The 25042-nt window shown below is 44.1% G+C and overlaps 1 protein-coding gene across 3 annotated transcripts in view; it reads left to right on the top strand.

Moving 5' to 3' along the window:
- The window catches only part of ESRP2 (epithelial splicing regulatory protein 2), a 49560-nt gene extending 32224 nt beyond the window's left edge, over positions 1 to 17336 (top strand). For 2 of the 3 annotated variants that reach the window (XM_083512483.1, XM_083512484.1), the window contains exons 12-17: positions 2645 to 2866; positions 3905 to 4103; positions 7405 to 7624; positions 7727 to 7904; positions 11719 to 11830; positions 15865 to 17336. In XM_083512483.1, the coding sequence (XP_083368609.1) occupies positions 2645 to 2866; positions 3905 to 4103; positions 7405 to 7624; positions 7727 to 7904; positions 11719 to 11808 (909 nt within the window). In that variant the 3' untranslated portion in view covers positions 11809 to 11830; positions 15865 to 17336. The remainder of the gene's footprint in view (positions 1 to 2644; positions 2867 to 3904; positions 4104 to 7404; positions 7625 to 7726; positions 7905 to 11718; positions 11831 to 15864) is intronic. The other variant, XM_083512485.1, reaches the window with a different exon arrangement.
- Positions 17337 to 25042: the final 7706 nt, after the last annotated feature.

Here is a 25042-nt window from a genome sequence, read left to right as displayed (position 1 = left end):
AGGTAACCAATATCACTTCTTGCATGATTAGAGGGAAGAGCATCGCAAGCTAAGCAGTGTGGCAAGGAGAGGCTTGCACTGGTTTTTCCAAGGATGTCCCAAATTAATCTGTGGCTCGTATTTCTATTTTGGGGGGAGTTTGTTTAAAGCAAGCAAGGATATCAGAGGCTGCTAGTCTGCAGTGCTTGTTGTTTTTGGCAGCTGGAGAGAATTAGTGTGTTCAGAGTCCTTGCTCACTTTGTAGGTGCAGCGTGCCCTGACCCCCCCTCCCTTCTGTGTATATGATGTAAAGGTGCTGATGTAATGTGGGCTGGGATTGTACCAATAATGAGCAATTGAGAGAGTGGCACATTTCTTCCCACTTACTACAGCCTGTTGCTCACCAGACTAAGTTAAGTTTCTCTCTCTCTCTCTCTCTCTCTCTCTCTCTCTCTCTCTCTCTCTCCTGGGTCATGGAAATGATGCACTAGCCGCTCTTGGACTATCATATATTTGCTTTAATAAACCAAGATACAAACAACCCTGTGATTAAGGGAACAAGCAAACCAAGAAGTCTTCAGTTTTCTACAGTTTCCCATTTTGTCCAAGCTAGGAAATGAACAAGCTTTGGAACAAGCCAGAAACCCATCTTCAAACCGTGGCTTAATATCCTGGCTTGTTCTTGAGTAATTAACTATTGTTTCGTGGTTTGGGTGAAATTATAGTTAGCTGAAGAGTTCCTGGTTTGTTTTTCTTGCTGCAGTGGGAAGAGTGAAGGGGCTGGATAAGTAACCCAAGGCTTTTCCATATCTTGGCTTGTCAAACTGAGATATGGTGGTCCGCAGCAACCCATTGCAGGACTCTTTCTGCATTTCACTGGAGTGATTCCCCAAGCAGGAGATCTACCTGCTTAGTTTTACTCCTATATCACTTACTTGCTCCCATCAGTGCTCACAGCTGAGGTTTCATAATGCTGGCCAGATCACCCCTCCCCTGGCTGCAAAGAGGTTCCGTATTTTTCGCCCTATAGGACGCACTTTTCCCCCTCCAAAAATGAAGGGGAAATGTGTGTGCATCCTATGGGGCGAATGCAGGCTTTTGCTGAAGTCTGGAGAGTGAGAGGGGTCAGTTCTCCCACGGCTTGCGGAGAGTTGCCTGCATGCCGAAGCCTGGGCGCACTGAGCTCAGCGTGCCCAGGCTTTGAGCTTCGCGCAGCTCTCCGCAAGCCGTATAAGAATAAGCATAAATAATAAGTGGCATATTTTGATCAACAAATCTCTGTGAAACAGAGTTTGTTGCAAGTGAAAGCACACCTTCCTAGCATTCCTGTTTCACTGTGCCTTATCAGAACAGTTGCAGCTGGATTTTTAAGTTCAGTATCCATTCCTCAATTTATGACATATTGAGTCCTGCTTAAGTCACACTCTGGACCACAGCTGAACAACTGCTGGCCCAGTTTGGATTATCATATTCAGTTTTAATTAGCCTTTTACCTGTGCATGCATCCTCTTTGATCCTCCCTTTGTAGCCCGAACAGTCAAACCAGGAAGTCTCTAATTAACCATAGTTTCCCATTTCAACTGAACTGGAAAACTATAATTACCACTTTTGAAACAAGACAGGACATTAAAACACAGTTGGAAGCTGGTTGGCTATGATTTCTTGTTCTGAAGTTGGTGGTTTGTATCTTGCCTGTTTGGAAAAACTAGAAAACAATTACTTCCTAGTTCAATTTCCTTGCCTCATTGAAGGAGAAAAGAGCTTTTTGTTCATTTATGCAAAAACCTACTTGGCTATTCTTGTCCAAACGTGGCTACTGTGTTTCCTAAAATGTGAACTTCTAGTCTTGTGTTTTGGGTTAGTTTGCAGTCCGGAGCTGCTCTGTATGATGCTTTTGCCCTTCTGAGTTCTTGGTTTTATTTTAACTTTGGTTTGTAGCGCATCACCTACCAAGGGTTCAGGGTGGGAAACAGCAGTTTGATATGAGTGAGAAGATAGGAGGAGACCTTTTGGATAAGGCCAAAGGTCTTTTGAATCCAGCTTTCTGGTCTTGCAAGTAGGACTTGCGCGCCACAGCACTTTCCCCTCCTGTAGTTTCCAGAAACTGCATTCAGAAGCACACTGCTTGTGGCAGTGGAGGGTGGAACACAGCCATCAGGGTTAGGGGTTTTTTTAAAAAAAGATTTATTGTAATTTTACACATAACAAAAAAATAAAATCAGCAATCTATGCATAAGCAAAAGCCAATCGCCTAAGTTGTCAAGCCTTGTTAGGGAAAGCTGGTACCTTCTTGAATAAATATTATTTTCCAATGAATAAATAAATCCCCCAAACAGACAACAAAATCCAATCTGCAGCAAGAGGGGAAAACTGTAACACATATAAGACACGCATCCTCTAGATCTACCGTACTGAATAAAACTTACCCAGTTTTTCATAAATAAATATTTGTTGTTGCTTACTCCTTGAATGAGCAATTCTGCCCATGGCAGCGTATTCCAAGAATTTTGCATGCCAATCTGTTACATGCGTTATAGAGGGTTAGTATCATTCAGCATTCAGTTTCGTCTACGGCTGCCTTCTGGCTATGCCTCCCATCTTGGAAAACGTCCCTTTTACTCAGCCCTGCTTGCTTCTGTTTCCACCCCTGATTCTTTGTCAACAGGTCCTCAACAGGTACATGTCGACGCCTCTCATCCCCACCCTCCCCACACCTATCATCCCCGTGATGCCACCTCCGTACACCATCGCTGCTGGCAGCGTGCGAGACTGTGTGCGGCTCAGAGGCCTGCCTTACACAGCTGGGATCGATGACATCCTGGAGTTCATGGGAGACGCTACTGCAGACATCAAGCCACACGGAGTCCACATGGTCCTGAACCAGCAGGTATGGGAATTCAAGATGGTTTCCCTAGCGTTTCAGTTAGAATAATAGAATCATAGAGTTGGAATAGACCACAAGGGCCATCGAGTCCAACCCCCTGCCAAGCAGGAAACACCATCAGAGCACTCCTGACATATGGTTGTCAAGCCTCTGCTTAAAGACCTCCAAAGAAAGAGACTCCACCACACTCCTTGGCAGCAAATTCCACTGTCGAACAGCTCTTACTGTCAGGCAGTTCTTCCTAATGTTTAGGTGGAATCTTCTTTCTTGTAGTTTGGATCCATTGCTCCGTGTCCGCTTCTCTGGAGCAGCAGAAAACAACCTTTCTCCCTCCTCTATGTGACATCCTTTTATATATTTGAACATGGCTATCATATCACCCCTTAACCTCCTCTTCTCCAGGCTAAACATGCCCAGCTCCCTTAGCCGTTCCTCATAAGGCATCGTTTCCAGGCCTTTGACCATTTTGGTTGCCCTCCTCTGGACACGTTCCAGTTTGTCAGTGTCCTTCTTGAATTGTGGTGCCCAGAACTGGACACAGTACTCCAGGTGTGGTCTGACCAGAGCAGAATACAGTGGCACTATTACTTCCCTTGATCTAGATGCTATACTCCTATTGATGCAGCCCAGAAAAGTTAGAAGCAACGGGTGGAGAAACTGAATTTGGCCATTGGAGAAACAGCCCAAGAGCTCCCAACTTCTTCATTGATGTAATGTCCAGAGAAGGCCCAATCAATCAAGCTGGGATATGAACTGCCCAGAGAAGAATCCTCCTGTGGGGGGGGGGGATCACATGATCCCAGAGAACCAATCGTGTGTCTTGCCTTTTAACATCCCTTTAAACATTGATGCTTTCAGTATTTCAGACATGTAAATTGTGCAGCAATCAACGGAATAATTCCTTTAAGAATTAAAAATAAAGCTCTGCTTAAAAAGAATAATATGCTAAAATTACTGATGGGACCACTGACTACAAAAGTGGGGAGAATGCCCTGTTTGACTTCTCTTCCATCCCCTTGCCTGGTTTCTTCTGTCTTCCAGGGCCGTCCCTCTGGTGATGCTTTTATCCAGATGAAATCTTCTGACCGGGCTTTCCTGGTGGCCCAGAAGTGCCACAAGAAGATGATGAAGGACCGTTACGTGGAAGTGTTCCAGTGTTCAGGAGAGGAGATGAATTTTGTTTTAATGGGTGGCACTTTAAATCGTAGTGGCTTGTCTCCGCCACCATGTAAGTTACCATGTAAGTCTCCCAAGTTCTTCTGCTCTCTTCTGTGCTGCTAACGGGGGACGCTCTGGTAGGTGCTGATGGCGCTGTGGTGGGGGTCTTGCCCTCTCTGTCTTGGGTTGAGTTGCAGTCTGTAATCACTCCTCCGTGGATAGGCTGGGATTGGAAGCTGGGCCCCAAATCAGATGTGATTCTGAAGCTGTTAGGGCTGTCGACCGCTTCAATAATTTTAGCTGATTGATCACCTGCCTTTTAACTATACTTTTGATTTATTTATCTTAACGAATTGAGTATGTGTATCAGCAACCTCTCAATGTAGGTGCCTTTTTTGAGGAAGTCAAGGGTAACTTATTTATTATTATTTTTAGGGGGGGGACTGTCACTCATTGCTAGAAGGGAAGGATATCTGTAATAAACTTTCATAGCCCTAATATAAGCATACCCAGGGCATGGTCTTGAGGGCACATGACAGAGCAAATTTGCTTATCCTCCATGAATTTGTCCTACCCTCTTTTAATCCTCATGAACCCTTATCCTGAGTTTCATTTATTTTGCATGTTTGTTTATAAGATTTGTTACCTGCCTTTCACCATAAGGTCCTAAGGCGGGTCACAACAATATAATCCTACAATTAAAAACAAGTACTGTAAAGCCATTTTTTAAAAATAAATCATAAAATGCATAACAATTCTAAACAAAAGCAGCACAACATAGGTTAAATAAAACAAAAGAAGTGCCCCCCACCCCAAAAAATAAACATGTCAAAAGCTGTGGCAACAAGGTAGAATCATGCAGCCATAGAATTGTAGAATCATGCAGCCATAGAATTGTAGAGTTGGGGGTCCCAAGGGTCATCTAGTCCACCCCCCAGCAATGCAGGAATGGCAGCTGAAGACTCCCTGACAGATGGGAATACAGTGGAAGCTGAGTCATGATAGTGTGTAGGTGCATCTTTGTGGAGAGTGATTTCCACAATTTGGGGTTACCACCATTCCCCACGCTTCAGATGATGGTGGTGGAATTAAGAAGAGAGCCCCCATCCCAAGCCAATCTTAACACCAAATAAGGTCTGTAGGAAGTTCAATAATGGAAGAAAGGAAAGACAGAAATGTAATAAAAATTAACGCTTGCCAGTTAAAACTGGCCTGAACTATTCTAACCAGCTAACAGTGCAATGTACGTTTATTAGAAAGTTAAGTCCTGATAAGTTCAGTCGGACTTACTCCCAGGAAAGTCTACATAGGATTGCAGCCAGTGGAACATACTTTTAAGTAACTATGCTTAGTTTCATTGAGTAGTGTTAGATGAAGGGTTGCATTGGTTTCCTGCAGCCCTGTATTTTAAAATATTTGGGGGGTATTGGTAGCTAGAGATGCCCCCCAGATTATTATGTACTTTGCTTTCATTGGGGGACTGTGTTAACCTCATTACCCAAAAAAATCTCTGCAATAAATTTCACCTTTAGCAGAGCTTGCTTGGCAATTACATTTTTTGTGCTTTTCTTTTTTTAATTGAAGCAATTTGCTCTGCAGCTGCCAATGAGATGAATCTCCTCCTGCCTCTTTGCAGTAGGGAGGTGCTGGTCTTCAGGGACACAGCTTGTTGTTGAAGACAGAGCATCTGTTGGGACAAGGGTTCTGATGGACCAAAACTGAGTGATGAAACAATGCATTTTCACGGTCTTAAAACACTTTATAAACATTGTGGCTGGATTTATTGCACACCAAAGCAATGATATCTGCAGCTTGGCATTTGGGTTTTGTTTTGTTGAAGGACAATAAAAGGTGGCTTAAGAGCCAGAACTTGAAAGTGTGGGTAGGTGACTTCCACATTTTGCTAGACAGCTCATGGCTTAAAATGTAGTTGAGAGAAGGATTGTGAAAAAATATAGACCAGTTGTTTCCAGGGCTAAAAGCAAACAGCCACAGTGACTGTTGAGCTTATGCTGCCAAGCCTACCAATCTAAGTTGCTTTTTAGAGACAGGAGGAAAAACAACAGCCAGAAAATAAAGCCCCAAGAGGACACATCAAGCTTTCCAATAAAGTAGAATATGCAATGAGCGTCCATTTATAATAAGCACAACATACAGTAAGGCCTACAAATGCATGAATATTCTTTTAACATACTGCAATGTACGCACACATCCGTGAACTACTTTCAGTAAAGTAACTCAGCAATACATTTGCTGGCTTTTAACACATATTAGAAGAAATGGTTCACTCATGTTTATACTTAAATCAAGATGCTGGGCCTAGTCAGTGGGCTAGATCCTGACCTTCCCAAAGCCCAATGGGCCATTTTAACTGGTGGGCAGAGTCATCTGTCACCTTTTCCTTTTCCTGTGTGGCTTGAAACAAACCATGCATGTCAAAGGCATGGGGATTTTCAGGTGCTGCTGATCTATAGTAAAATCAGCTTTTGGGAGGGAGGCACATGTCACGTATGACATCAAGGACATGGCTTGGGGGAAATAGCCAAAATAAGCCTGTGGGACTGAGGATCCCCACCACTGACTTAAAACAATGAGAACCAGAAACTTGCCTTGCTACTCCTGAGAAAGGACAAAAAACCTGCGAAACTCATTGATGAGGATTCTGAACATATGACCATGCACTGCCCATCACATAAAGCTTTTGCTCACCAGTTTCACCTTTCGAAGTGTGAACTTGTACTCCACATTTGCACTTCAGTCATGTGGTTTGTTTGTATATATCATTTTCCACAGATCTGTACTCAAAGTGGTTTACAAAAAAAAAGTCAAAATACAACGCCATGATAAACATAATGTGTAATTAAATGTATAATATCACAATATCCCTAACTGTTCAACAAGTAACAGTTCGCTTAAAATATAAAAGGAAATGTACCCCGACATAAAGTTTACCAGCACACCAATTAATTTCCCATAGTTGCCCAAAACTTTATTACATTCATGTGGCAGACACAGTTCTCCCCCTCCCCACTTTATCCTGACAACAACTCTGTGCAGTATGGTTAGGCTGAGAGGGAGTGACTGGCCCAAGATCACCTGTGTGTGGAGATTTGAACCAGGGTCTCCCAGGTTCCTTGTCCACCATTCTAGCCCCTAATGCCATGGCAGTAGTAACTAGCAAGTAATGGCAGCCACTAGTAGCAATGATGGTAGTAACTAGCAACCTACCCCTCAATTTTATACCTACTCAAAAGGCTGGAACTCCACTTGGAAGTTTTCCCGCCAGCAGCTCCTGGGACAGAGGGCCGGGGCCTCACCTGTCCAATGGATTCTGTCTTTGCTAACTTGCTTTTGGGGTTTTGTTTTGTGATCTTTATCCACAGGTCTTTCTCCTCCAGCCTATGCCTTCCAGACAGCTGCCGCCGTGATCCCAACAGAAGCGGCATTATATCAGTCGCAAGCGCTCTTGCCTCAAACCAGGTCCCAGCAGGCTTCGGCTGCTGTTGCCGCTGCTGCCGCTGCTGCCGCCGCTAGTCCAGCTGTTACCTACTACCCAACTCAGGCTGCTCAACTTTATATGAACTACACAGCTTACTACCCCAGGTACTATCCTGTTTGGGCTGGTAACTTTTCCAGGTAGGGTGAACTTTTTGCACCTGCATGTGTGAAACAGCCCTTGGACCTACCATTTTCCTATCTTTCCAGCCCACCGGTGTCCCCGACCACAGTAGGGTACATCACAGCACCCCAAGCAGCAGTTGCAGCCGCTGCCTCAGCAACGCACACTCCAATGCTGCCTCAGCCTGGTGCCCTTGTCCGGATGCAGGGATTGCCCTATAATGCAGGAATGAAGGAAATCCTCAGTTTCTTCCAGGGATATCAGGTTAGTCTTGGGTTTCTACCTTTGCTTCACCCTCTGTGTCACCAGGTAGCCTCTCAGCTGAGAGCTGCAGCTGGAACTTCTTGCATCATGCAGTTTCCGCATTCAATCAAGCGGATCCTGCGGCAAAACGTTGCCGTGCGGATCGCTCCTGTTCAGGTTTGGTGAAGGCTAATGGGAAGGAAGTCAAAGCAGGGCCACTGAGAAGGAAGAATCTTCACGCCTGGGACAATCCCAACATTTGCAGAATTTAAGTTACAAAATTTGTTTTAAATGAAGAAGGGACCCCTAAGGGTGCAAAGACAAACAAACCACCAACCAACAAAAATAGCACAAGGGCTTAGTATCTTGGTAACCACAGAATGTTGGGTATCTGTTGGAAAAGAGGATTGGGAGTGAAATGCCTTGTTCTGGAGAAAATGGCCAGTTTAGAATCAGGAGTACTCCTTCTAGCTGGAAAGGATACACTTCAACATCTTCTTTTAGGTCCCACTTCTTGCCAGCAGTTGTTTCCTTTGCCAGTCATACATGTAAATGAAATGGTGTCCCATCAACCATTTAGGGCTAATTCCATCTTTATATTACCATCCAATTTGCATACATGAGAAGCCATTCTTCTAAAGGGGAAAAGATGATACAGACAAGGCTTGCAAGTGGACAAATCTTGCAGAGAGGAAAGATGAACACCTTATAAGACAAAATTTGCCATTCAGTTTTCAAAACATTTGCATTAAATGGGGGGGGGGGACCTAACAACAACCTTACGTTGAACTTACTGGGAACAGCTCTCTTTTCTTTTTAAGTCTAGGGATGGGGAACCATTTTCAAACCAAGGGCCATATTCCCTTCTGGGCAACCTTCTGGTGACTGCATGCCAGAGGCAAAAGTGGATAGAGCAAGAATGTGGTTTATTTTTAACCTTTGTTATGGTTGGCTAGTTTCTCCATACACTCAGCACAGCCCTCTATCCTCCAGGTATGCAAGAGGCATTATCAGAGATCAAGGAAACATTCCGACCTGGGAGGATTTCCCACCCAGGCCTGAGATTTCCCACCCCTGTTTTATTCTATCCAGATGCTTTTGATCAATTCAAAGTTGCAGCTGTAAAAATGATAAAAAATTGGAATAATTTATTATTTTCAGTGTGCGTTATTTTCTGTTTTGTTTCCTCCAAACAACCATTCTTATGTGAGAATACTTGTGTGCTTTCATCATCCTTCTTTAGGTCCTCATTCTTGCCAAACAGGTGTTCTTACAAATTATAATCTTCCCCCAAATCTCCTTAAGCAGCCCTACCCTATTCAAGGGTCTCTCGAAAAATGAATTCCCCCTTATCTCATTCTGTAATCTATTTCTGAACTCAGCCTGCGCTGCTACACCTAATTGAATTATCTTCTCGCTGTTTGTCATGCTTAGAACTTAGTGCTGTATTTGGAGGCATTGCTGCCATTGGCCAGTGTGGATCAGTGTGAGAATGATTGATTGAATCGGGTTGGGATGCAGGGGAGGTTATTTAAAGGGTGTTGCCCTGACAGTTTGAAAGTGTGACATCTTGCATAGAAGCTAAATGACTCTAGATTACACTGTTCTGCATTTCTCAAGGGTGCTGTCTGGGCCCATTACAGTGTCACAGTTCTTACTGTGCATAAGACAGTTTGTAGCATGGTGCACATAGCTGAAACATAAATTCTGACTTCCCACTGCAGTAGTATTGAAGCTTGCTTCTGTAAGGCTGGTGGAAGGGTTATAATAAATCCTTGCAGCAAAATAGTATAGTGTCTGTTCTATTTATTCACTAGTGAAGAGTGACTGGCATTGCCCATGTATCTTTAGAAACAAAAAAAAATATGTGATTTTTAAATGGATAGTGCAGGTTGTAAATTTGGACCCATCACACCAAAAATTGGGGTGAAGTCACACCAAGGTCACATTTTGGTCTGCCATCGTGATTCAAAATGGTGGCTGGCATCCAAATGCTAAAAAGACTGCCACCCCACCCTGGGAACCCTCATGTCAAGTTTGGCAATGGTATAATGAGAAGAGCTGAACCCATGCAAAAAAAAAAGAATAGATGAAATCATGGCTGAGTCGCATTTTGGTCCACCATCTTGTTTCAAAATGACACCTGGTGAAGGTTTCTTCCCCATGTCTTCTCATGAATAAACAAGCGCTTAAAGACAGCTATCCACTTCCACATATATGTGCATATTTTTCCAACCTATACTGAGCTTTAGTACTGCCTCACCTTCCCAGGAAGTAAAAGGGGTGTTATTGTGTCTGCCCCTGCAGCTTTCCATTAGGACATGATGACCAGATATCACTGAGAAGCAGAAAGATTGAGGGGGGCAGTGACACAAAGTGATGGCAAAATGCCAGAGGCATATGCATTCTCTATCTCTGGTCCCCACTTAACAGGTCAGGAGACCTCATTGTGGTGGCCTTCCTTTTCTTTCAAATAGATGCTTGCACAAATATGTCTTCTCTGCTCTGGGTTTCTTTAGAAACCTAGCATCTTGCCTGACTTGTTCTTGATGCATTTCAGAAACATCTCCTAGTTTATGGTTTTGTCTATATGATTGAGGGCATGGAGGAGTGGAGAACCTCTTCTGTATGTTGTTCTTTCTTTGGGTGTGAAACTTGAAGCTTTGGAAAAATGAACTTTTTTGGGGGGGGGGAGCGTCTAGTTCTTACAATTCTAGAACTGTGTTTCCCAATTTGCTTCCAAAACCGCTCTGAGATTTGATGTCCAATATTTGTGAACCATTCACAGGTTGTATTTTGAAATCAACCTTTTGTCATCCAATTAAATTTTATTTTGGTGTTTGCTTTCATCACCCTTATAATATTTAACAGTTGGTGCTTGGCAGTGTTTGACAGATGACACGGGGTTGCATTTTAACACTAGGCCATTAATGAGTGTTCATAGTTTGCTAATACATCTGGCATTAATTCCAGGGCTTGGTCTGACTGGTCAAGTTGCCCAAGTCAGAAACTAGCTCTGCTCTGTAGATCCATGGACTATTTTTAAAATGTTTTTAACCTGACTTAATTCAGTTTTTGTTTGTTTGTTTGTTTGTTTGTTTGTTTGTTTTTTGTCACAATCCAAGAATACATTTTAGTTTTCCCAGGACACTCTGGGCTTGTAACATAGTATGCCTTGCTGTTGCTTAACCCAGCTTTATAGATTGGATCTCTGACAGTTGCAGCTTTTGTAAAGAGGCTTATGGGTGACTTTAAAAACATAAGTGCTACCTGGAATGTGATCTAAAGGTGCCCAAGCATTAGCTAGACTTCTGATGGTGTCCTGTAGGCTGTGCCATGCTTTTGCTTACATAGATTCTGGCACCTCAGGTGGATGCCTCCAGGGCATGGGGACAAGGGGCTTTCCAAAGAAACAAAGGGCCTGAGAATGTACGCTGCTCTTTGGCATCCCCATTCAAAACATTGTGCTGGGGCAGACCCTTGCTTCTGAGATCCTGGAGACAGGCAGCCAACATAGGTTATTGGGTAAAATAGCACTTGCTTTGCATGCAGAAGGTCCCAGGTTCAATCCCTTCTCTCTCCAGTTGAATGGCTCAGGTAGCAGGTGAGGGTTAAAACCCTTCTCTGCACGAAATACTGGAGCTGGAATAGAGTGGACGACACTGAGCTAGGTGGACCCAGTGCCTGACTTGTATCTTCCTCTGACAATTGTAGCCATGACTCCTCCCCACCCCTTCCCTAATGACATTTGCAAGTGCTGGTCTGTGTGGCTTGCTGGTAACAAGATGACCTGCCCCTTCTCTTGCTGACCTTATGTATCACACTTGTACTGTAGTATGCACCTGACGACTACAATGGCCTTATTCAGATCAACGACCAAGCAAGGAGTGTGTTACAAGCACCGAAAGACTGGGTTTGTTTGTAAGTGTTTGTAACCTCCAGTGAAGGTAAGCTCAGATTGGCAGAAGGTGGAGCCTTTTGGTGGTGATTGGAAAGAGGGCAAAATGATCGGCTGGGAGTGGTGGGAAATTGGTTTTTTCCTCCTTGCATCCTCCCTTCCTAGCTTGTGGTGGGGACTCTGCTCACTAACATTCCCTTGCTTCGGCGCCTGGCATGAATCAACTAACCTAATGGTGGCAATGATGCTGGAGACCTCTGGAGGAGAAAGGGAGTGCTGGTGATTATGTCTGCTTGGCATTCTATCTCCACTCCGTAAGGGTTCTCTTGTTTTAAGCTAACATGATCATACTGACTGCTTTCTGGCATATATGCATGTAACAGGATCTTTTTGCTGTTGGATGTAAGGCAATGAAGGCAAAACATTATCACTTGGGGCACTGAAGGACAAGTTTCAATGGTCATGACCAGTTCTTCCAATTTACCATGCTTTGTGGTTATATGTAGAGCAGGAGAAGGGGGCACCTGTGACCCTCCAGATGTTGCTAGACTCCGGCTCCCATCATCCAAGACCACTGGCTGTGTGAGCTGGGGCTGATGGGAGTTAAAGTCCAGCAACATATGGAGGGCAACAAGTTCCCCACCCCCTTGTCCGAAGCGCACAGCATTGATCTCTCTTCCCTCTTCTACAATACTGAGACTGCATCATTCCAAGGGAATAAGGAAGCACCAAGTTCCTTTGATGATGCAGCCAGTACTACAGCTGGCAGGTGTGAGGCCAATCCTCAGGGGAAGTGCTGGGTGCCTGGGAGGCAGCATTACTAGGTTGCATTATTGACAACTTTGCAAGGAAGATGCCAGCCCTTTGTTCTGAGAGCTCATTTTAAGAAAACACATACTGGTTTAAATCTGCCTCCAATTTACACACGAACACACACACACTGAGCTAAGGGAACTCATATGAACGATGCATGTAACTGCAAAAAACCCAACCCTGGGTATTTTCTTCATTTCCCCCCAATATGCTACCTGCCTGTGCAAGGAGATAGATCTTTCACCACTGTATGGGGGAGTATTTTGTCATGAGAATCTCCAAAGCAGCATGTGAAGCACTAAAGCCCCAAGACAGTTTGACCTACCCCAGTGGGAACTATCCGAAGAAGCACACAGGAAATCTGTTGAGAAGGATTAACTTTACATATAGTTTGAGTTTCATTTGGTATCACTCTCCTCCAGAAAGACTGTGTTGCCTGAAACACCTGGGGATTTTTAATGCTGCAGATGTCATTTTATCACCTTATTGCTGAGGAGCACATCCTGCAGCCAACCATGTGCATTAAACCTCCTGTTCAGATCCTGCAGCCATAATATGGCAACCGGTGTGGGTTGTGGCCGCTGCTAAATGTGGGGGCTCTGGGACTGGATAACACACATGTATCAGATTTCATTCTCCAGTAACATCAAGCAACCACTTGTGTGGACAAACCCATATTTTGCTAATGTATTGTTCAAACTCATAGGTATGTGTCAAATCTCAACTGTAGGCATTTGTTTGCTTGTTTTAAGTTGACCTTGTGGAGTGTGTGAGTGTGTGTGCATGTGCTAAAGAAAGATGTGGTGTCCAAGCCAGAACGTCAGGCTAGTGTTAATTGACATATCTGAGCACCATCATTGTAGGACTATATCCATCTTTTTTCTTTTTCTCCACTCCAATTTAATGGTGGTCTACCTTCAGTGGTGCCTTTCCACACTGACTAATTTTGTCAAGTAAGCTTTACACATTTTAGGATATGTGCTCAGGGGAGCATGTGGCTCTCCAGATGTATGTAGCTGGATTCTAGCTCTTATCATCCCTGGCTGTGATTCATGCTAGCTGGGGATAATGGGAGTTGTGGTCCAGCACCACCTGAAGTCCCCCACCCCTGTTGCAGAGCCCTGAGGCATGTTTTAGAATGCACAGATAGCCCACAAAGACAGAAGGTAGGCCTATTCTGAAGCAAGTCATCTACATCTGCATATGGCAAGGGAAAGCTCAGTAATGTGGCCAGGATGCTTTTCAGGGAAATGTGTTATAACCAACCTTCCTATTAAGTAACTCTTAGAAAGCTTCAATATATGCGCGCGCGCGCACACACACACACACACACACACACCAGGGTTCCCTGGAACATACTTTGAAAATCTCTACAACCGTGTCCTAGCCCTTTGCTTTAGGACACTGTGGTTGTATTCAATTAAGCCCTAACACAGAGCAAATTAGAGTATTACTGTAACCTCTTGTAGTTAGACATGCTCATTAGTTTCATTGAATCTACTCTGAGTATGACTACTGTTGAATACCACCTGGGGATTTCAGTCCAAGTTCGGTCTTGGTCATTGAAAAGACTGCTAACTCTGCCTTATATGGGACTGTAGCCTATTAGAATATGGGTGTAACTCAAACTAATGGGTAGGAGCAACTACTCATTAGACATGGGGCTTTCTCCCTCCCCCTCCCCCTCCCCAGCTTCAGGTTCTGCCTTCTCTGGACTAGGAAGGGCCTGTGTTTCATGGCTAAGGATTGTGTGGTGCTTTGTACATGAGAACTCTTGCAGGAGTTATCAGCCCTGACAGTGGGTTCAAAGGAAAGCCTTTCTCCAGGAGAGATGGTGGGATGGTTCCTTCCTAGCACCCCAGGTCTCCCCCCCCCCCGTTTTTGTGTGCATAATAGTTATTTCTCGTGAGGTATTATCTCTTGACACCTGGCACTTTCATGTGTGTCTGCCCATGCACATTTTAATCTTTTACTGATCATCTTAGTTTCACACAAGGAAGGTCAGGAAAGCCACTCATGATAAATGAGTATTTAATCCAGACTGCACATAGTGAAAATATGGAATTCATTGCCACTGGATGCAGTGATGGCCACCAACTTGGATGGCTTTAAAAGAGGATTAGCCACATTCATGCAGGATAAGGCACTGTTCTGCCTCCACTGTCAGAGGCATCGTGCCTCTCAATACCAGTTACAGGGAATCACAAGTGTGCCAGAGTGCTGTTGAGCTCATGTCCAGCTTGCAGTTGTCCCATGGACATCTGTGAGGACAGGGTGTTGGACTAGATGAGCCACTGGCCTGATCCAGCAGACACTTCTTAAGTTCTCAGATATGGGATTGGGAAAGTTTTCTGTCCTGAAAAGCAGAGGCCTACTACCAGTGGGGACTGAATTAACCCAAACTAGAAAGGATTTACTGCCCTTCATAAGCATAACATCAGGTTGATCTCTAGCTGTTTTTCAGCTGCAACCAGCATGGCTTTTGGTCAGGGATGATGGAGCTGTAGCCCAGCAGCAGCTGGAGAGCCACAGGCTCACAATCCCTGGACAAGGCAGTCTGATGTAGTGTAAATCATATTGGGGAAGGGCTGTAACTCAGCAGCAGAACATCAGCTCTGCATACAGAAGGTCCCAGGTTCCACTCCCAACATTTCCAGGTAGAGCTGTGAAAGACCTTGCCCTGAAATCCTGGGGGATGGCTTCCAGGCATTGTAGATGATACAAAATGGTCTGACTCGGTATAAGGCAGCTTCCTAGGTTTCTCTGTTCTGTTCTTGAGAATAGCATCGGTACAGTCACCCGTTTCCCATTGACTGCTCTCCTCCTCTTCCCCAATGGAGTCCAGTCACAATTGCCAAGATGCCAGTGTGGTGTAGTGGTTAAGAGCGGTAGACTCGTAATCTGGTGAACCAGGTTCGTGTCTCTGCTCCTCCACATGTAGCTGCTGGGTGACCTTGGGCTAGTCACACATCTTTGTGAGGTGAGTGGGGCTGAGAGACTTCAGAGTGTTTGTTGTGGGGGGAGGAAGGGAAAGGAGAATGTTAGCTGCTTTGAGACTCCTTCGGGTAGTGATAAAGCAGGATATCAAATCCAAGCTCTTCTTTTATAATCCCCAAGAGCGGTGACAACTGCTTTCAGTGAGGGTTGGGGTTGCAAGGTGCTGTGTTGGAGCTTGGCTCTCCAGGTGTGGTCCTTCTCTCTCCTCCTCCTCTCCTCGATCTCTCAGGGTCCAAGCCTTCCCGCTCTGACCCTTCTGCTCCATCCTTGCAGCTCCATGGAGACTCCATCCTCCTGCTTTACAACTTCAGTGGTCAGCCCAGCGGAGAAGCCCTGGTCACTTTCCCCAGCCTGGACTCGGCAAAGAAAGCCGTGGCCGAGAGAAGTGGATGCCACTTGGGAAGACACTGTGTGGAACTCTGCCTGATCTAACTGAGGCTGGACCTTCTGTGGGGTGGGCAGGAGTGAGGACAATCCCTGCTCAAAATTCACCCCTTTCTTTAAGAACACCGTCTTCCCTCACTCAAAAGTGCCTTCTCCTCCTGATGTGCCTGGGAAACAATCCTCGCAAGTGTCTTCAACTGAGTGGGACAGAAATACACCTCCCTCCCCCCCCCAAAAAAAAATAGTGCTAGGATGTTTGATTTCAGCAGCGTTGCCATGAAAATCCCCCACCCCCCACTTAATTTGGAGATAAATCTGTAGCACTTCACCAGTTGTAACCACAACAGATGTATTTTTAATTTAACTTTATTTCTGTGTATCAGTTTGGAGAGGAAACCGAAGCCTGTAGAATTCTTCAAATTTTCATTTCATTTTGAATCCAAACTTGCCAAAAGTTTTGTTGTTGTTGCTGCTGTTGGCGGCAGGGAGGGGTGGGGTTGCCCTTGCCTTGAAAGTTGGCTAGTGGAAGCCTGTTTTCCAGAAATGTGGCTGGGCAAAAAACAACAACTTTGTTTGAATGTTTATATTGTTTCCTTTACTCCACTAGAGAATAACTTGGAAAGCTGCATCCAAATGAAATTGCAGAAAAAGCTTTTTAGTTTCTTTTTTTAAAAAAATGAAATGTATCATTTTGTTGGGTATGACACAAGTAAGTAAATGAAATAAAGCCATATCTGTCTCCTAACATTCAAGCTGCCAACCTGTAAACCAAACGAAGAAAGATCCAGAACTTCAAAGAATTTCAGTAGGACAAGAATGGCACATAAACATTGAGGACTAGTAAATTATATTTTGTTTTATTTAAGCATCATAGCTCTCAGATATTGTATAAAGCATATTTTGCTTTAGTTTATGTGCATGCCATTTGTTTACAACATTATTCTTTATTTGTATATTATGAAGCAACCAGAGAAGTTGAAATCTCACCCTAATTAGTGCATGACTCTTTTTTTATGTGAGTATGTATATATGTGTTCAAAGAATATAGTTTTATGTTGCGTAGCGTGTGCTGAAACATCTACTGTAGAAGCACTAAATGATTTTGTTTTTACCGTGCCTTGATCCAGGACTTTTCTCAAAATGTGCAATAACAGCAGAAGAAACCAGAAGGAGCCCATTTTTGCAAGAGGCTCTTAGGTACCTGAGTATGCAGTCTAGTCTTACTTTCTTTTTGCTAAGAGCATACGACTTGGAGTAGTACTTAAAGGAGAGAATCAGCCTCTGCCTCCCATGTCAAATGATGGTGTATGCTTCTTTATATAATAAACAAATAAAAAGATGCTTGCAGGAAAAAACAACAACCCTGGCCTTCTTGAACTTTCTCTAGATTGATGTTAACCTTGGATTGGAAACCTGCAGAGATGTCACACTGAAAAGGTTCTGCAAGTTTCCTTCACCATACAGTCAACAACAATTTGCATATCGTTTTTAAAAGACACAAATAAGTTAGTGTGAATTGGGCGGTTCTTATTTCCAATAACCTTTCTGTTATGAACTTGCCTTCCGCTCTCTATTTTATATTTGATACAGATATGAAGCAATTAAATGTTTAGCAGGTGTTTTCAGCTTCACTCTCCTGGGTCTGGGCATACTTGTCTCAACTTGTCTTTGGGCAGTTAGAATCATAGAACTGTAGGGTTGGAAGGGGTCCAAAGTGTCATCTAGTTGAACCCCCCTACAATGCATGTGTCTACCTCACTGGATTCCTCAACCTTTGATTGGCCTTTCAGTGCAAATCTTCTCTGCTCAAAAGCATTCTGGGTAAGGTGATGTGAAAGTTCTGTCTGTGGCAGGAATGGAGAACTTGTGGCCTTCTGGCAGTTGCTAGATGCCAGCTCCCATCAGGGCCAGCCTCATGGCCAATAACCAGGGTTGATGGGATCTGTAGTTCAAAACATCTGGAGGGCACCATGTTGGGGAAAGCCACTTTCAAGTGCTGTGAAGCTCTCGGTCTGTTTCAGCAAACACAGCTGCTTCTCTGGAAAATTGAAAAAGCTGGTTTCCTGATGGCACTGTTCCACAGTAACCACAGCAGATGTTGCTGCACTACAACTCCCATCATCCCTGAGCATTGCCTATGTGGGCTGGGGTGATGGGAGTTGTGGTCCAGCAATATCAACAAGGCTGCAGGTTCCCCAGTAGGCAGCTCTAAGAAATGTGCCACAAACCCATCCTACCAGTAGGTGTCCCCTTTACACTGAATTTGACAGAGCAAGGACCAAAATCTGATGCAGACGCTATGGCCTTATAGTAAGAATTACTTGCACTAATGATAACACAGTAATGACCTTCCAAAAATATATGCTCAGTCGTTCACTCTGCCTGGTCCTCATTTTAGTCATAGGTGCAGGAACGCACTATCTTTCTGAGAAATGCTGTTGCATTAAATTGGAGCTTAAATTTCTTTCTAGTGCATTTGGAAAATATGTGTTTCCACGCAAGATGGCCACTTCTTACATTGCCTCCAAAAAGGATGGGTAAAATGTTCATAGGCAAATGTGTTTACATACATGGAAATTTAGAAGCAATGTACATTAATTCCAGTTGAACTAGTGCTCACTGTTGTAAGGTGTAAGGCTCTGTGGCCAGCTGAGCTCTGTGCCTGCTCAGTCTGCTGTTAAGGAGCTCACTGTTAATGGGCAGCTTCAACTCTGCTTCCACCCTCTTGAACCTGAACTGGGACTAGACAGTACTTCAAGAACAGATGAAATTAAATTAGAGGACTCTCTTCTGCAATGGAGGACACATGGCCATCCTATCACAGACACACTTTTTCTCAGGTTTATCTTTGGAAACATTAATTTGCCTTTGACCTCATGTTATATGCAAAAGGTCGGGTTTATGCATGCTTTTTTAAGAAAGCCATGTGAAATCGGTTCCTATTTTAAAAGCTAATTGTCTTAAAATAGAGAGGGGTTTTTCTTTTCTTTTAACGTTTTGCAGAAGAGGATGTTAGGGGGCAATCAACTTGGACTTAAACACTTTCCATGAGGATAGCACATTACTCACTCCTGCAACTCTTAACTGTCAGCCAACTGTTGCACCTTAAGCCATGCAGAGATTCTCAAGCTTTCTTCATCGAGGGAACTCATTCCACATTGTCTTCTCTGCTGAGGAATCCTTAGTGGATTGAAGAGGATTCTGGGCTATGGCAGCTTTGGTCATGCCGGACACAGAACTGAATGGAGTGCCCTCAAATGTTCTCACTGCATTTATTCAGCCACACCTGGCCATCTAAGTGACTTCAAATGAGTCAAACTTGATTAGGTTTCTACTAAGTCTGCTTTGTTGGATCTGTTTTTCTTGCAATGCAAGAATCCAGACTTTATTCTAGCCAGTGTAAAGAGCAAGCTATAATTACACTGCGGGGCTGTTTCAGTTGTGACCACCATCAAAAGGAACAGAATCAAGTTCTTACAGGATATCGTGATTTAACTCCACATGCAAATATGCTTGCTCTCCGAGCAGATTTGCAGAATTTCACCCAGTAAATAAATCCCCCTTAAAACCTGGCCCTGCCTCATCACTCTAATTACTGTGAGTCTATCGGGTCAATGGACACAATGTACTTGGGGAGGGGGGGATATTTCTTGCCTTTTTGCAAGTTCCCAAGCATTTTATATTATTATGGGTACCATTTGTCCTAATGTACGATACAGAAAGCAGCTTGCTGAATGCTTGGAAATATATAAATGAAGCCTCTTGTTACATCCTTGAAATAGTAATTTAATGGATGCTGCTGGCAGGAGGGCAGGGGAAGAGGCAGGTCTGAGAGGTGTCAAGGGAGACTGTGGCAAACGAAAACAGCTTTGGCCAGCTTTTAATAGCTCTTCTATGAAGCTGAAGGCGAGGCCAGCACCTGGGAGGAAGGTGGGTAGAAGGAGGCAGGGCCTGCCTGATACCTCTGCATTGCCCTGGAAGGGGGGGAACTGTCCCACATTTGATTCCAGATCATGTAATATGGGGGGAGGGATGTTTTGGGTTTGCGTTGGTGTGTTTTGCAGTACACAGAATTCCTGCAAAGCAGGGATCTTTCACTCAGGATAATCTGTTGGGTAAGGCAGCGCTTTCTCTTTCTGCAATCTCCCCCTTTTCTGTTTTCTCTTCTCATGAAACATAAAAAAACCAATCACCCCTGCTGCAGATAAAAATGCCCATCTGCACTATACATTTAAAGCAGCATCATAGAGGGTATTATTCACATGTTGAATTCAGCAAGTATACAACCTCTGTACCTGTTGTACACAAAAATTGGTACGCACACTTTTGTAGTTATTCATGCGCAACATTCAATGAGTCAGCATGACTAGTGGTTAGAGGGCAATGGGAGCTGAATTTCAGCAACATCAGGAGGGCCACTAGCTACTAATCTATATTTATTGTTGCACACAACCCAATCTCTGAGCAGTGAGAGGCTCCATATCTCTTTTCCAGGGTTGTTTCCTTGGAATGAAGGTCAAAAGAGACTGTGGTGTCTTTATATGTGGTTTCATTTGCACATGTGCAACCTGAACATAGGACAGAGGAACTCGGAGCAATAACACTCCAGAAGATTTTTGCTTCTCCATTAGGTTTCTAGGGAAGCCCCAAGTCACATATTGGGGTCCAACACACCAGCTGTGTCCCCAGCTTCCAGAATCCCCCCAAAACACACTCTCACACAGCCTCCCTTGTTCTATTGCTCTCCCTCCTGGGATGGCATTGCATTCAGCCATGTGAGGTGGAAAAGAGCCACCCATTTGTCTCTGTAGCAGCAGGGCAATCTCTTTGGACATGTAAATGGCCAGCTAAGAGCATTATCTTACAGATAATCTTACAGAAACTGGTCTGACTGGTGCAACAGCTGCTTCTTCTACATTCTAAGCACTCAGTAACAGTGAGGCTGAGCAGAAAAATGTGGCTAGTAGGAGAAGGAAGGCAACAAAAGCCTTCAGCCAAACTTAGCTGGTCTCTTCCCCTCATATGAAATACTTTATTGTCACTTGTACAACTTGTATACAGTCAGATTACACAAGCACCCTCCACTCACCTCTTAGTATTAATTCCCCTCTTTTACTGAGGCACACCCACCAAACCCATCAGTTGCCCTGTTATCTTTTCATTCAGCAGCCTAACAGCCCACAGATAAAAGCTGTTCTTTACCCTGTTGGTGCAACTAATCATGCTTCTATATCTCCTGCCCGAGGGCAGGAGATCAAGAAAGTGTTGGCCAAGGTGTGAATCATCCCTCAGAATTTTCCTCACTCTCCTGAGGCAACGTTCTTCCACGATGTCATCCAGTGGATTCACGGGACAGCCCATAATATCTTGTGCTGTATTCACCACCCTCTGTAGGCACTTCCTATCAGTTGGTGTCAAACCAGCGTACCACACCGGACACTTTCCATTGTGGACTGGTGGAAGGAGATCATCACATGTTGATTGACATCATTCTTTCGCAATACTCTTAAGGAGATGGAGCCTCTGTTGGGCTTTCTTAACCACCTGGGTTGTACTGATTTTCCAGTAAATGAGGGGAATTCACTGAGATAAACTCCTAGGAATTTAAAGAGACTCTCTCCACACAGCCCTCCCCAATGTACAGCGGGGCTAGTTCTCTCTTCCTCCAAAAGTCCAACACCATCTCCTTTGTCTTGATGATATTAAGGTGCAAGTTGTTCCCTAGGCATCATGTAGATATTTTTTGGACCTCCCCTCTATACGCAGATTCGTTTCCACCTGTTATTGAACCCATTATGGTAAGTGTCATCTGCAAACTTAATAACTGCAGTAGATGGGCCAGATGACACACAATTGTGTGTGTGTGTGTGTGTGTGTGTGTGTGTGTGTGTATGCCCCCTCCCAAGCAGCCTTACCCTGTTTTTCTTATTGCTTATGATACTGGAGTAGCCAGATGTCCTCCAGATGTTATTGAACTACAACTCCCATCATCCCTAATCATTGCCCATGCTGGCTGGGGATGATGGAAGTCCATCATCAACTGGAAGGCAGCACATTGGCTACTGCCATGCTGTATACTACTCTTTGCCTGCTAAATAGGTCACAGTATCTTTCTGATTTAATAGCGGTGACGGGGCTGGATGGGAACGATGGTGTTCCCTGCACGGTATGTGCATAGCGGATGTCCCTGTCCGGGAAAGCAGGTGGTGAGAAGCCCAGTATTGACATGCCGCATCCTGATTTCCACTGTGATTCCATCAGCTAATTAATATTAGCACAGCTCACTTGAGCTTGAAAAGATGCCAAGTGGAACACAGCACAAAACTGGAAAAGCGAAACTGGCTCCACCAACTCAGAGGAACGCCAAAACAACTGCTTGCAGGATGTTCAAGCCATCAGCAACAACAGGGGCTTAGGAACAGCCTTGCTGTTAAGTAACGCAGGCGGCTGAGACTGAATTCAAAGCAGCAAAAGGCCAGTTCGGTTGAATAGTGCAGGTATGCTCCATCCTGTTTTCTCATATCCTTCTGCTTATTAAAAGTTCATCTCCTGCTCAGATTAAGTTCTAGTGTACAGGCATCATCAAGGGAATGGCCCCCATTTTTAAATCTTAGCTCACCCATCGACACACTGATGCTGCACTTCTGAGCACACTGTCACTGAATGTTACATGTGACTAACCATGCACACACAAGCTCAGCTATTGTGTACACATACTGTACACTGGCTGAATGCAAATACCTAACAGTTGAGCTGTACACCTGCACAGCTATTAACGAAAAGCATTCAACCAGTGATGAGTAAAGAGCCTACGATGGTCCTATCTTAACAGGGCTGAATCGAGTTTTTGGTAGCAGTCCTCCAAGGAGCAGGTTAACAACGAAAACCACTGATTTTATATGTATATATATATATATGTATGTAGCCAACTGCTGCCTTTTATATATATTTCAAAGCTTTTATATGTTATTTCCTCTTTTATGGTTTTATTTGCACAATGCCTAATAAAGGTTTGATAAGTAGTAAGTAGTAGTAACAGGGCTGAAAATTACAAAGTACTGAAAAATGCAGTGTGGATGAGCAGAAAGCCTAAGGCTAGTGTGTTTTTAAAAAACCTGTGTGTGTAAACAGCAGAAGAGCACTGTGAGGCAACTGAAATGAGGATAACATTATTTGGAGAAAGGCAGCAGCAATTCACAGTTCCATGTTGTGCACAAACAAACCAAAAAGAAAACCTGACAGCTATTCCATTATGCTAACTGCAGTAAGCCTGAAAGGCTGCATGCAAGCCTTTATGGTTTTTATAATAGTGCAATAAAAAAAGCAGAGGAAAGAGATTTTAGATGTCATCACCACCATCAAGAGCCACCAAGAGGAAGAGAGTGAAGGAAGTGATGCAAATTCTAAGTTTCAGGAGCTGCTGCACTTTGAGGAAAAGCGAGATGCAACAGAGAAAATAGCAAAATTCTAAGCAGCGGAACCTGTGCCTCCAAACTGAGATCCAAACACAACACCACCAGCAGGGAAACGCAAAAACATATGACAACATGCTGGTGATAAAACTGGAACATGAACACATTTTCGTAATAGGAAGAGAGAGAGAATAAAATAGGTTATTCAGAAAAGGTGTGAACTTGGATGAGTGTTGTTTAGTAATTTATATGGTCCTTTTAGGATCGAAGTGCAGAGCCTAAGTTCTCCATACCATCTGTCTCTCCAGATTCTGTGGAGTAGATTTGAGGGAGAAAATTGATTATATTTTAATGAGAAAAAAAGTAACAATTCACACCTCTTTAACCAAACATGCAAGCAAAAGACCCAGTTCTGCAGACCCAGAACCAGCACACAAACCCCTTAGCTCCTGGGTTCCAGCAAAAGAATTCTTCTAGTGTAGGCAGGCAAGTAAGTAAGTGCATCTACCCAATTAGCTCTTGAAGGGCAAACTGCTTCTGTCACAACTCTTCATCGTAAGGCGATGATGCCTAGAATGAGTTATGGACTAATTGCCCTATGTGACACAGCAGTGGTATGAGAGGGGGCTTGAGTCACAGTTTCATTCCACAGAGGGTAAGTCATTTTACGGCACCTCTTGGCCTCATCAGTTCACACAAGCACTAGCAGATTACAGAGAGAGGAAAGCCTGAACCCACAAGCAAATTATCCTCCTGTCAATCGATCTGCAGCTCCAGCGTTACAGCTCTTAATTACATGGTAAGAATGTGGAGCAGGGTTCAAGCCTCCCCAAGCTATCTTTAGAAAGCCTAGGCCACCATGGCTTAATATGAAATCATTGGCACTTCCATCTACCCCCTCTATTTATATTGCAGGAGCATCCATATAGGCAGAGGCGCCGTCGAGGAGGCTAATCCTAAATTGGTCAGGGCTCTTGCTAGGTCATGTGGTCTGGATCCTTGCTCTTTCCTCACATAGACAGATGCAACTACTACCAACCTCGAAGCTACTGATCCTGTACAGTGGTGCCCCGCAAGACGAATGCCTCGCAAGACAAAAAACTCGCTAGACGAAAGGTTTTTTCATTCGCGATTTGCCTCGCAAGACGAATTCCCCTATGGGCTTGCTTCGCAAGACGAAAACGTCTTGCGACTTTGTTAAACCGTTTAAACCGTGCTTCGCAAGAAGAAAAATTCGCTAGACGGCAAAAATTGCGGAACGAATTAATTTCGTCTTGCGGGGCACCACTGTATTTACAGCTGGCACCTTAGCAGTACAGGCAAGCCTTCTGTCACCAGGTAGTGTAGCTTGGGTTATTAGAAACATACTGCCCATCTTGCAACAAATCTGCAGCTCTGATGCGCTGTGGCTCTCTGAAAACTAAGGGAAAGACTATTTTTCAATTAAGATGCCAGAGACAGAACTGGGAACCTTATGCTACAAGCAGAATAACATGCTCTACTATTGAACTATTGCCTCTCATAAAATGCATTGGGGGGGTGCTCCTCCTGATATTCAGACAGAACACTGCTTGGAAAGAACTCTAAATCACATGCAAGCCTATTTGGCTCCTGGGTTATCTAAATGTTACCGCAGCAGTTTGTGAAACAGGAAC

This window comes from Podarcis liolepis, assembly GCF_965112155.1.
Source record: "Podarcis liolepis genome assembly, chromosome: 7".
Classification (NCBI taxonomy): Eukaryota; Metazoa; Chordata; class Lepidosauria; order Squamata; family Lacertidae; genus Podarcis; species Podarcis liolepis.
This window is presented reverse-complemented; position numbering and strand designations above follow the sequence as displayed.